The 12,232-nt window shown below is 30.7% G+C and overlaps 2 protein-coding genes across 2 annotated transcripts; one reads left to right on the forward strand and one right to left on the reverse strand.

Annotated features, from left to right (window-relative positions):
• The first annotated feature begins 1,373 nt into the window (after nt 1-1,373).
• HELRODRAFT_192148 (hypothetical protein) lies at nt 1,374-6,557 on the forward strand. Its single transcript, XM_009020734.1, has 9 exons — nt 1,374-1,809; nt 1,834-2,045; nt 2,543-2,786; nt 2,880-3,091; nt 3,161-3,321; nt 3,421-3,603; nt 3,716-3,850; nt 5,449-5,754; nt 5,817-6,557. The coding sequence occupies exons 2-9, from the start codon at nt 1,871-1,873 to the stop codon at nt 6,321-6,323; spliced, it is 1,923 nt and encodes a 640-aa protein (XP_009018982.1). The 5' UTR covers nt 1,374-1,809; nt 1,834-1,870; the 3' UTR covers nt 6,324-6,557.
• A 104-nt stretch (nt 6,558-6,661) lies between these two features.
• HELRODRAFT_81219 (hypothetical protein) lies at nt 6,662-8,452 on the reverse strand (the record flags this gene model as incomplete). Its single annotated transcript, XM_009020735.1, has 1 exon — nt 6,662-8,452. The coding sequence occupies one exon, from the start codon at nt 8,450-8,452 to the stop codon at nt 6,662-6,664; it is 1,791 nt and encodes a 596-aa protein (XP_009018983.1).
• Between the last annotated feature and the right edge of the window lie 3,780 nt (nt 8,453-12,232).

The following is a 12,232-nucleotide window of genomic DNA, read 5'->3' on the forward strand; positions in this document are numbered from 1 at the left end:
CGATGGTGTATTTGATGGGAACATTGGTAAACAATGAACCTACATCAAGTGAAGCAATATGATTGGATGGCTGGTTTGTGTTTAACAAACTTATTAATTCTTTGGAAGTCACTAGGGGTGTACGGAGTTAGGAATTTGTTGAGAAACTTAGCTATAAGATAGGTGGCTGTCAGATATGGCTTATAATTAGATAGAGAAGATAATTCGACTTGTGGGTTTTAATGTTACCATAGAGGTATCCAGGAGATTATTCACCAACGAGCAAATTGATTTCGTCGTTAGGAATGTGTTTACTGAGTTTTTTAATCAGTCCGTCTTGAGTTCAGTAGCAGGATCTGATTTTATTTCTCTGAATTTGGTTTTGTCGTTAAGAATTGTATCCAGTTTGTCCAGATATTTTTTCTACAAATTGAGAGGATTTCTCTGCACGTCTAACAATAACATCGTTATTCTCTTTTAATTACTCAGCGGCAGCTTTCAATTCATTAGTCATAAACTTGCTAAGAAATTTGCCTTGTTGCTTCTTAGCTTCAGCCTGCAGTTCATTTGCTATTGCTACAGAGGGATCTGTCCTTTACGTTCAGCATCTAATATGTTACTCTTTAACTTTTCTATTTCGATTGATTTTCCAATATTGTTTGGTTTCTTAATGTAGTGGCAACTGAGTCTGAGTTTCAGTTAGTATATTATTCTAACTTTAATAAAATTAGTAATGACGACAAGATTTTTGTTAGATATAATGAGAAATTTAATAAAAAAAACTATCCAAAGCTAGAATTTCGTTAGAAGTATTAAGAAATGTAACAAAAATACTATCCAACGCTAGAAATTCGGTAGATTTCATAAATTACTGCTTATATATATTTTTATTATGTATATATTTATATTATATACACGCACACACACGAACACACACAAACATATATATATATATATACATATAATTATATATAATATACATATATATATATAATGTATATGCTTCTTAAATGCATGAGAGTTCACTGACTCGAGACATGGATACACCAGACATGTTGCTTCAAATAAATAGTAGTAAAACATGCACACGTGCTAGTTGTACTGTAGGCTACAAAACAGCTCATTGTTGGCTGATACACGCTACTTATACGAATGAAACACTTGTGTATGATAACGTATGTTTGTTTTAATTATATATTTTATGATAATAATAGCGTAAGTGCACATGTGTATATATATTAAATATATATATGACCCATACATATACACGCATATATACATGCATTTATACATTCTTATATTCGTACGTAGTATACAGTTCATATATCTAAGGTACACATACCCTTACATGAAATCAAAAAGTACTCGACTGTGCTGTGTATTGTATGTTTTTGAATTCATCTCTGCATACGGTAAAATAAATAATTTGTAATTAAAAGGGTATTTGTAAGGGTTAAAATAATTTGAAAACTATTTAAAAATATTATTACATACATTTTTCCGTTACTTGAATTTAATTCATCGTAGGCAGCAAGAAATTAAAAATTCACCGTTGTGGTACACATCCACGTCGATACATGTAAATTGTAAGTAATAGTAATGCAACCATCTAAAAATACATCTTTCAAAGCTTGACTGAGCATTCAAAAATATTTCGCATCTTCCCTTTTGACATATTTTTAATTAAAATCAGTTGACTATTAACATTTAAAACAGTATGAAAGCAGTGCATTGGTGTCCAGTCAAGTAAAGCTAACTCTACCTTAAACAAAGATTTGTTCGTATTATCAATTATAAATCAAATTCAGTTTGTACATCAACAATTGAACGCCTAGAGGAGGTTGTTTTCCAAAAGCGCTTTTTAGATTGCAGTAAATAAAATACAATTAAAATGGCGACAAGAATTGTACGATCGATCAACTTGGCAAGTAATTTATCGAGAAGTTTCAAGCTGAACAGACCAGCATTGTCAGCAGTGATCAACAACATCCAGTGGTCCGGGGAACCAAACATTCTTCAGACTAGGTCTTCTATTGTGACTTCCGCTTCGACCAAAATGGACGAAGGTTCGTTAGTTGTACATTTTTTATGCTTAAGCGGTATATTTATTTTTCTTTACTAACAAAATTAGAAGAGACGCAAACTTTGTAAATTTTGACTGCAATGAGGTTGGATTATTATTAATAACTTTTGCGTTTATCACTTGCTTATTATCATTATTACTTGTATGGTAATTTTGCTGAATATCAAATCGTATTTTTCAATTAGATCCGGATTAACCAGATGTTTGTATACAAAATAAGTTGGAACTAGTAGAATAGAACTGTTTTATTTCGTCATATGTTTCTTGCTTATTATTATGTGTGTCTGTCTGGGTGAGTGTGTATGTTGCAAGCATAATTTGAGTTGCTTTTACGAAACAAATAACCTTTATTAAATTAGAAACATGTCTATTTATCGCATATTTTTATGTATATATATACACAAAACCGTTTTGCACATCAAATCTTTTATAATAAACGAATTACATTATTATCTGCATCATGTTGGAATCATTTTTCAGACAAAATGTTCTGCTTCCAATGTGAACAAACCAAACTTCGCAAGGGCTGCACCACTGTTGGCGTGTGTGGAAAAACTGCGGAGGTGGCCGAAATGCAGGACTTGCTGTGCAACTTGGTGAAAGCTGTTGGACTTTATGGACATAATTTAAAATTAGCCGGTGGAAAAGTTCCTTTTGAAATATTTGACTTCACCTTCAGTTCTCTTTTTAGGTGGTCAAACACGATTTTTGTTTTCGTGAAAAAGTTGTTATATTCGTTACTATTTTGTTATTAATTAATTGATGATGAAAATATATTTTAGTTACATTTTTCATTTCAACTTGAACTTCATTGTAGCACTCTGACCAATGTCAACTTCGATCCTAAGAGATTTGTTGAATACATCAAAAAAGCGTGCAAATATCGCAACCAGCTGCAGTTGGCGTACGAGGCAAAATGCAAAGAACAAAACATTCCTGTGAAAAACTTTAAGCATATTTCAGAAGTTTCTTGGTCGCCTAACAGAAACGGGGAAGAACAATGGACTATCGAATTCTTAACTGAAGAAGGTACATGAAAACACAATATACAACATTCAGCCATTATCGAAGCTAACTACATTCTTTGAAAATATGTAGGAAAAAAATTTGGTGTACTTAGAGAAATGAGCGATTATGGCCGTGATGTGCATGGCGTTCGTGAAATGATTGTTTATGGCTTGAAAGGAATGTCAACTTACGCCAGGCACGCTAGACTTCTAGGAGAATGGGATGATTCGATCGGAGAAGACGTCTTTGAAGTATTAAATCTTCGAAATTTTAAAAATTTTATTTTGATTGTTTATTCAGCTAGCATGTTTCGTAGCTGATCTTTAAGGGCCTAATAATTTGCTCTGCAGATACTTTCTTTTTTGATTGATGGTAACAAAGATCAGCGTCATGATTTGTCAACTAATTTATCATGGGCCTTGAAGGTTGGTGAAATCAACATGAGAGGCATGGCATTACTAGACAAAGGTCACAGGAAACGTTTTGGCGTCCCAAGCCCAGCTCAAGTTACTACTTCACCAAAACCTGGAAAAGTTAATTTTGTTGAATTTAATTACTTTGAATTAAATGATTATTTTAAAAAACAAAATATACCTAAAAAATAGATATCGATACAGTCAAATAAATGAAATAAAAACGAAACAGTGCATATTGGTGACTGGCCACGATATGAACGACATGGAGATAATCTTGAAGGAAGCCGAGAAACGAAATGTTAACGTGTTCACTCACGGGGAAATGTTGCCGGCACATGGATATCCAAACTTGCGAAAATATAAAGTAAATTATTTTCGTAAAAATTTTTTTAAGTTTAAATTAATTTAAAATTCAAGATGATTTGTTATTAAACGCTTGTCGGTTTAGGGCTTTGAAATTGACTTGAAATAAAACTGCATTTTGAGATTTTGAGGTACCTTTAAAATAATCCTACAAAACATAAATTTTGCAGAATTTATGTTTATTTTTTTAAATTTCATATTAATTTTTTCCCGCTATAAATTTTTTTTGTAAAATAATGCATTCGTTGCAACAAGGAAATTTAAATTACGTTGAAGAAATATTTGTACATTAATCCTCAAAAAGTGTCCCTAGATTAATATTTACATCATCCAGTGTGCAAGAACTATTACTTGAAAATCTAAACTTTAATAAAATTTTTTGAGAAACCAGCATTTTTCTCTGTTACATTGCACAACTTTTGTTTTTTCATTATAAATATGGTTCGGAGATATCAATCTCTCGCTTAACTGGTTATTGTGGAGCACGCAAATTTTTATTTAATTATTTTTATATTTTTATCAATACATTCGTAAAATTCGCCAACATCCACTGCTTATACCTTATAAGATGCAACGAAAGAGTTTAAATTGCAGTTCATTTTAAAATATTTGATGAAAGGAGATTTTTTTATATTCTGAAAACTCCAAAGATAAACGATATGAGACGAATGAAATGAGGAAACGTGGAAGAAAAAATAAAATGCTTTAACAATTTGTATTGATGGTTTAAATTAATTCTATTACAATAGGGTAACGAGGAAGCATAATGTGACTCAAGATAACAATTACAAGGTGCAAGTGAAACATTTTTTTTTCTACACTGACTAGTTCCATTTCGACCTCGGGGATCAAGACTATGGTTCGTTACAAAACAGCTTGAGTGAACAGGGCAGCACTAAATATTTTAGTAAAAAATAATCTTAAGAATTAAAAACAGTTTGAAATAAAAAAAACTTGAAGTAATTGTTTAGTCACAGTAAGCATTCAAAATTTTCATTTTTAGCGTATTAGAACACAACTAAGACACAAAATGTTAAGTAAAAGACAACGATGATCTCATAATTTAAACACTTGAAAATAGTGAAAATTCTCAATCAATGTAAAATTATTTTAGTAGTCAGGGTCTCGGAGGTGTAAGTCGGAAATATTTGTGAGGTCGGAGTCGGAAATTTTTCATCCGACCAAGAAGCATTAATTTGTATTCCAAAAACTCTAAAACTCGTTTTTTAGGTTATAAGTAGCAAAAAACAATAATTTTTTTAAAGTGATTTGCACAAAAGTCATTTTTTTCACCCTTACCCCTGTAATTTTAGACAAAAATATCGCAATATCGTATATATCCGATTATAAACTTTGCTTAGCAACAAGAGCGGCATTTTATATTCAATATATTTTAGTTTCATAATCATGCGATAGACGTAAGTGGCCATATAACGATGCATAAGCCTTAGCCCAGTTCAACGTTAGCTCAAGTAACATGTACCTTCTTTCAATTCTTAGACTAAAATACCAACGACATTTTTTATGGTCGGCTTCTTACTGTTTTAAAGTAAATTACATTACAGCTACTTTACTAAATTAAATAAATGTATTAATCAGAGCCTAGCAGGGCATTATGGAGGAGCCTGGCAAAATCAAAAGTATGAATTCCCTGGTTTTCCAGGTCCTATAGTGGTAACCACAAATTGCATAGTAGAACCTATGAAATCTTACAAGGACAGATTGTTTACTTTGAATGAGACAGGCTGGCCTGGCTGCAAACACATAGATCTAGAAAAAGATTTAAGGAAATTGATGGAGGCTGCAAATAACAGCGCCGGATTTACAGAAAAAGATGTGGTGTCAAACGCGAGAACACTCAAGGTTGGATTTGGACATGAGGCTATTCTCGCAAATGCTGGAAAGGTTATATTTTTTAATAATTCCAAGCAACGAAAAATTGATCAAATTGTTTTTATACACTGCAGATATTGGAATCTGTTGAAAATGGAAATCTGAAACGCGTTTTCGTAATAGGTGGATGCGATGGCTCTGAAAACAAGCGGAGTTATTTTTCAACATTGGCAAAGTGTACTCCAGGTGATTCTATTATTTTGACAATGGGATGCGCAAAATACAGATTTAATCACATGGATCTTGGCGAATTGGGAGACACAGGGATACCACGTCTCTTAGATTTAGGCCAATGCAACGATTCTTACGGAGCGGTTGTCGTAGCCCAAGCGTTGGCATCAGCATTGAAAACAGATGTCAATTCACTTCCGCTATCATTAGCGGTTTCATGGTTCGAACAAAAAGCTGTAGCCGTATTTTTGACGCTACTACATCTCGGAATTCAGAATATCAGACTTGGACCGGTGTTGCCAGCTTTTGTAACACCAACTATCCAGAAAATTTTGGAAGATAAATTCAAACTAATGTCAGTTGATGTCAAACATCCAATTGATGATTTGAAAGAGATGATGAGTGGATAAATACGATCAAAATGCCAAAACAATCGAAACGCCACGACAAAGCAAAATTGCCTTGATTTTTATGCCAGTTATTTTTTCAGATTAAAACTATGTTAACAATCTTGTAAACTAGAACTCGTAAAAACTAAATTTAGTAGTTGTTTTGTGTAGATTTTGTATAAAACTGAATGTATAGCTGTCGAGAACAAACTACATTTTTATAAGCATCATAAAATATATAATTTAATCACTCTCAAATTGTTGCTGAATGTTTAAAATATGTTGAAGTGGATGAAAATGTTAACTGAAAAGTGACAAGAAAAAATTTAAAAATGACAACTATTGAATGAATCATAAAGTCAACTTATGCAAGATTTTATTTTATCCATTTTGCCTGGCAACAATTTAACCATTTCTTCACAAGCATCTCTTTCTTCTTTAACTTTTTTTGCCGCTGATGGGTTCTTCCGACAATATTCAACTAAAAAATTATAGCAGTCTAACGAATTTTTAGTGTTTTGCAAATTTTCTTTGGGACTGGCAGTTAAAATTTTTGAAAACAGCCTTCCACAATGAAAATGAGCGATTAGCGCAGGTCTTTCGTCATCATCTTGAAATGTTTCAGGAAATGTTTTGTCATTTTTTTTCAAATAAGACAGATACAACTGAAAATATTCTATGCTTTTCTTGGCCAAAATATTTATTTTATTGTTTGCATGTCCATCGCACATTCTTGCACTTCCAGTTAATTCCAGTAACGCCAATTTATTATCAAGTATAGCAGTAAATACCTCCCCTATTTCAAAAGCCAGCTGACGGCATACATCTAAATAAAATTGTGGATTGAGCAGATGTAATATTTCAGTTAACATGTCGGCTCTTCGTTTGTGCATTTTACATTGGCGAGTTAAATCCGGTTCAAAAAAAAGAAGCAACTTGAATAAAGTGCTGTTGTCTTTAACTATATCAACATAATCTGAGCAGTGATCGTCTAAGCAGTAAAACTCTTTAGCGCTATTCAGCCATGATTGAGTTTGAAGAAACACTTGTTTGGCTTCATCAAAAACAAGAACTCTTCTGTCAGTTATCTGATTTACTGCTGATGTAGTTTCAAGATTGAAAAATTCTTTTTTGCTATTACATTCAGCTGAAGAATTTTGAATATTAGAAATTTCATCATCCTTTGACTTTTCCATTAAACTATCTCTTGAATGTTCCAACAGAACTAAACTATATTTTGACCAGCATCTAAATAAATCAGCCCAAGCTTTTGGCAACCTTTCAAGAACATTTATGGCATCTTGTCCATCTGCATTTGTGACAGGAACTTTTAAACTAGCTGGTTTTTCACCAAACTCTTTGAGAATAGTTTCAGCACTAGCAAGACAATATCTGGCAGTTGTGAAATCATAGATTGTGATATAATATTGAGAAAGGGTAGCAGCATTCATTGCCCACTCTAGAGGCTCATACTTATTCCTATCTAATTGTCTTTTTAAAGTTTCTTTGCAATACAGAGCAGAATCTATGTTTCTCTCTAATTTTCCAAAAATTTGTGCTAAATAATATAATGTGTGAGTGTAATTATCTTCAAAAATATCTATTCTCTTTGAAATAATTTCTGGACTGTTCTGTTCAGCATTAAATGAGTGTGTTTGAAAAAAGTTATCAACAGTCCATGGACAACCTCCAAAATCTTTCACAAATTTTTCATAAATTGACTTAGACTCTAATAAATATTCCAATGCTTTATCCAGTTCAGTTCTTCGAGAATATAACAGTCCTAAATGATTCAAAACTTCTTGATTAATGCCACTATTTTTTTCATAATTGTTATCACAATTGTCAATTAGCGACCTGCATCGTTTCAATTCATTTTCTCCAGCAGATAACTCATCTGTTTCAATTCTATTTATTGCAAGTTTTAGATGCAAAACTGCTAAAGCCCGTGCGACATCATCGTTATTTTGAATTTTTTGAATATTTTCAATCTTGTCAACTAACATTTCAAGAATTTTTCTAGCTTTGTAGTGTGATTGATGAGGCGATGTTACTGGATCAAATTTAGATTCTACCTCCATGAGATTCAATGCCTCAAGGTATAATTTGCCTCCTTCATCATTCAAAAAACACAAAAATTCAATACTCATCTTTTCAATTGCTTTCTTTAGTTTAGAAGTAGAAACTTTACTTTTACCTAGATGGTGAGTAAAATTTATTTTTATGCTAATTTTTTAAATATAAATATAGGTTTTATCATTTATAAATAAAATTAATTAATCTCAAACCTTTATTCAAGTTATTTATTTTTTATTTTATATGAGACTTTTACTTATATTATTATTATAAAGTATATTATTATACCTTAAAAATGAAAAAATTGATTATTTTTATCCTTTAATATAATAATTATTTATTTTTCTATAGTTTATTTATCCGTAATAACAATAATTATAAATTGCTTATCATCACAATTAAGAAAGATCTCTACGGTTAATATAAAACATTTAATTTAATTATTTAACCTAGAATTGAAATAATGCACACAATGATTCTGAACTTAGCCATGCCGACCGACCTATATATTATGCGAGGAGAAATCGCGAAAAAGAAAGGGCTACCTACTTAATACGATGCAGGTGTTCTATGTATCTTATAAAAAACTGTAAAGCTATTTAAACTGCTAAACTGATCATTGAAATGTATGTTAAGTATGTATTCTATATATTTTAGCGCGTAACTGTACGAACTATTACACAATATATAGATATGTAGATAGAAAAAAGTCGATTAAAAATATATTTTTACAACTGATATAAAATTAAATTATCTCAGTCATATTTTTAATGTTTGCTACTAAAAATACTAATAGTTTTTTTATGTAAAATGAATAAAATTACAAATCTAATTACCATAATAAAATACAAATTTACATTATTTTTATTTTTTCACTTCTATATTATGGCAACATAATTTGGCCAAATGATTCTAGTCATTTGATAAATAATTTAATAAAATGTCAAAAACGATTGCTAAGTTTGTTGTACAACCTCTCTATTTCTAAAATATTAAATATACAGCAATTAAATTTTTTGCACAACCAATATTTAAATATAAATTTTTGAGTTATCTTTTACCTGCTTATTTTAATGATTTTTTGAAGTATTTTCACATCAATAAAATTAAAAATACAAGAAAAATCCATCTTTTATTTTCATCCTGCAAAACTAAATATAGAACTCAATAGCATTTTTCACTCTACTCTTATATCAAGGAACACAATTAGAATAATAAAATCGGATTCAAGAAAGGTCTTAAAATCTTTGCTGCTAATTACAAACCATCTTAAATGATATGGTCTTTGGCTGATCAGCAATCTAATTGGGCAAATGTGTAGACCTTGTTTTCTGTTCAACTGAATTCTGTTCCGTTGTTGCTGATTGAACGAATGGTTTATATTAAATTTACATAGGCACAAATAATTTATTTTAATTTTTATTTCAAATTTTGACAACTCTAGCTAAAATTGAAAATAATGATTGATCTGTTAATTAAAACTGTTTGGTTGAGTAATAATTCTTTGTTGTTCACTGTAGCTGGGACAAACATTTTTGGAACATGTCAATAACTCAGAATTTATTTGCACCGAGGTAGCAAAAACTATTAAATATTTCAAAATCATTTTAAAAAAATTTTATTAAAAAAAATTGTATGATAATTGTATGATTTGATTTGCTAAAATTATTTTTTTTCTTAAATTTTTCTTTTTGAAAACAATGTAAAATAGTACCTATTATCTTCTGATAAAGTTGTTTTCAATTTGTTAATAAAAATCAATGTGTACGTGTGTACCTATAACATATTTTTAAGTCTTCGGGAAATCAATCATCATCTTTTTTTTCAAAGATTCATAAAAGGGGTAAACATTTTATATCTAATGTATTAATGTTAATTATGTACTAATGATAATAATAAATTCATCTGTGATAAAAATAAGATGAGTTATTGAGCAATATATATGATAATATCATTATTCATATTTCTTTACACCTGAACTAATTTAAGTATTTACCGTGTTAGAAAAAAAATGTATAACAAATTAAAACTGCTGTATTATTTTTCAATCAATCAGCATAACAAAAACGATTGTAGTCTGACTCGCCGCGTGGTTTTTTCCCGAAAGTGTAAGATTTAACAAGTAAAAGGAATTGAGTTTCTATTTATTCATTTTTATATTTTTTAAAATTTTATTACAAATGAACTTAACTTATGAAATGAAATCACTGATCTGGAAACATTTGCGATATTCAATCCTATTTATAACTCTCCAAACACCAAACACCCAAACCTTAACTGGTAACCCCTACACAAATAATGACGTCATTGTTGACATTATTTCAAGTAAAATTATTGTATTGCTTACTAATTTGTTGTTTTTCATTATTTAATCTTAAAGGCATTATGTCCATCGTGTAATTTAAATTTTTAAATGTAGGAAAGACAATAAATCGATGATACGTCCTCTCATGTGAGCACAATTTTGGTACAAATGTCAATTTTTTTTACCCTCACCCAAATTATTTTAGATTGGAATATCGCAATATCACATTAATCCGATTATCATCTTTGCTTTGAAACAGGAGTGGCATTGTATATTGATTTTATTTTAACTTTATTATCATGCATATGCCTTAGCCCAGATCAACGTTAGCTCAAGTAGCATGTACCTTCTTTCAATTCTTACACTAAAATACCAACGACATTATTTATGGTCGGTTTCATACTATTTTAAAGTAAAACACATTACACCTACATTGCTAAGGCAAATAAATTATTTATCGGAGCTTAACAGGACATCACGGAGGAGCCTGGCAAAATCAAAAATGTGAATACCTGGTCCTATAGTGGTAACCACAAAATGCATAGTAGAACCTATGAAGACTTACAGCCTTTAAATGCGCTTTAGAGTCTGGTCTTATTCTTTATTTTTCGTGAAAATTATTCATTTTGTGGCCTAGAACTGCCAAGCCAAGCTTATTTGAGATCGTCGTGCTTAACAGGCGACAGGCATTGATACAGTAAACATATATAGGACATCAACAATATATACCGTTGAAACAGCCGATAATACAGTGCTTACAAGCGTGCCGTAATAATTCAGAACTATAAATTAACGAATAACTTTGATTAACAAGGGTTTAAATTGTAAATCGATCAATCATTCAATCTATAAATCGATCGATCGATCGATCGATCGATCGATCAATCAATCAATCAATCAATCAATCAATCAATCAATCAATCAATCAATCAATCAATCAATCAATCAATTTATTAGCTTATAAAGCGCTATTTCCGTGATGTTTAACAGCGTTCCTCAATGAATTTTGCAAACAGATGGGTCTTGAGATCCGCTCTGAACATCGTAAGTGATGGAGAAATAGTCAGAAAAATAGGTAGATAGTTCCAGAGAAAAGGGCCAGAAAAAACAATAGCAGATTTAGCAAAAGAGTGTTTAACACGAGTTAAGAAGTAGTTAGAACAAGAAGACAATCGTAAACTGGGGCGTTTAGGTTCAATTAATATATCTGATAAGTACTTAGGAAATAATTTAGATTGAGACTTATACATAAATGTGCAAAATTGAAAAATTTTTTCTCTATTTTATAGGTAGCCAGTGTAAGAAAACAAGATATGGAGATATATGAAAAAGAAAGATACACTAGCAGCAGAGTTGAAAGCTTTACTTAAAGGATAGAGTGTAAATCAGGAAGACTATAGTAGAGCGAGTTACAATAATCAATCCTAGATAATCCTAACGAAGTAACAAAAAAGAGAAGAGAAGGTATATAAGTCATCAAGAAAAGGCATAAGTTTTTTTATTCTACGTATATGAAAGTAAGAACTTCTAGAAACACTATTAATCTGTG

Source organism: Helobdella robusta (assembly GCF_000326865.2).
Source record: "Helobdella robusta unplaced genomic scaffold HELROscaffold_29, whole genome shotgun sequence".
In the NCBI taxonomy this organism is placed as follows: domain Eukaryota; kingdom Metazoa; phylum Annelida; class Clitellata; order Rhynchobdellida; family Glossiphoniidae; genus Helobdella; species Helobdella robusta.

Excerpts from the sequence above, each read along its gene's own strand:
- HELRODRAFT_192148 (XM_009020734.1), top strand. The coding sequence starts at position 1,871 with ATGGCGACAAGAATTGTACGATCGATCAACTTGGCAAGTAATTTATCG. Across the intron at positions 3,092-3,160 it reads CGAATTCTTAACTGAAGAAG|GAAAAAAATTTGGTGTACTT; the intron begins GTACATGAAAAC and ends GAAAATATGTAG. Across the intron at positions 3,604-3,715 it reads CTTCACCAAAACCTGGAAAA|TGCATATTGGTGACTGGCCA; the intron begins GTTAATTTTGTT and ends AAAACGAAACAG.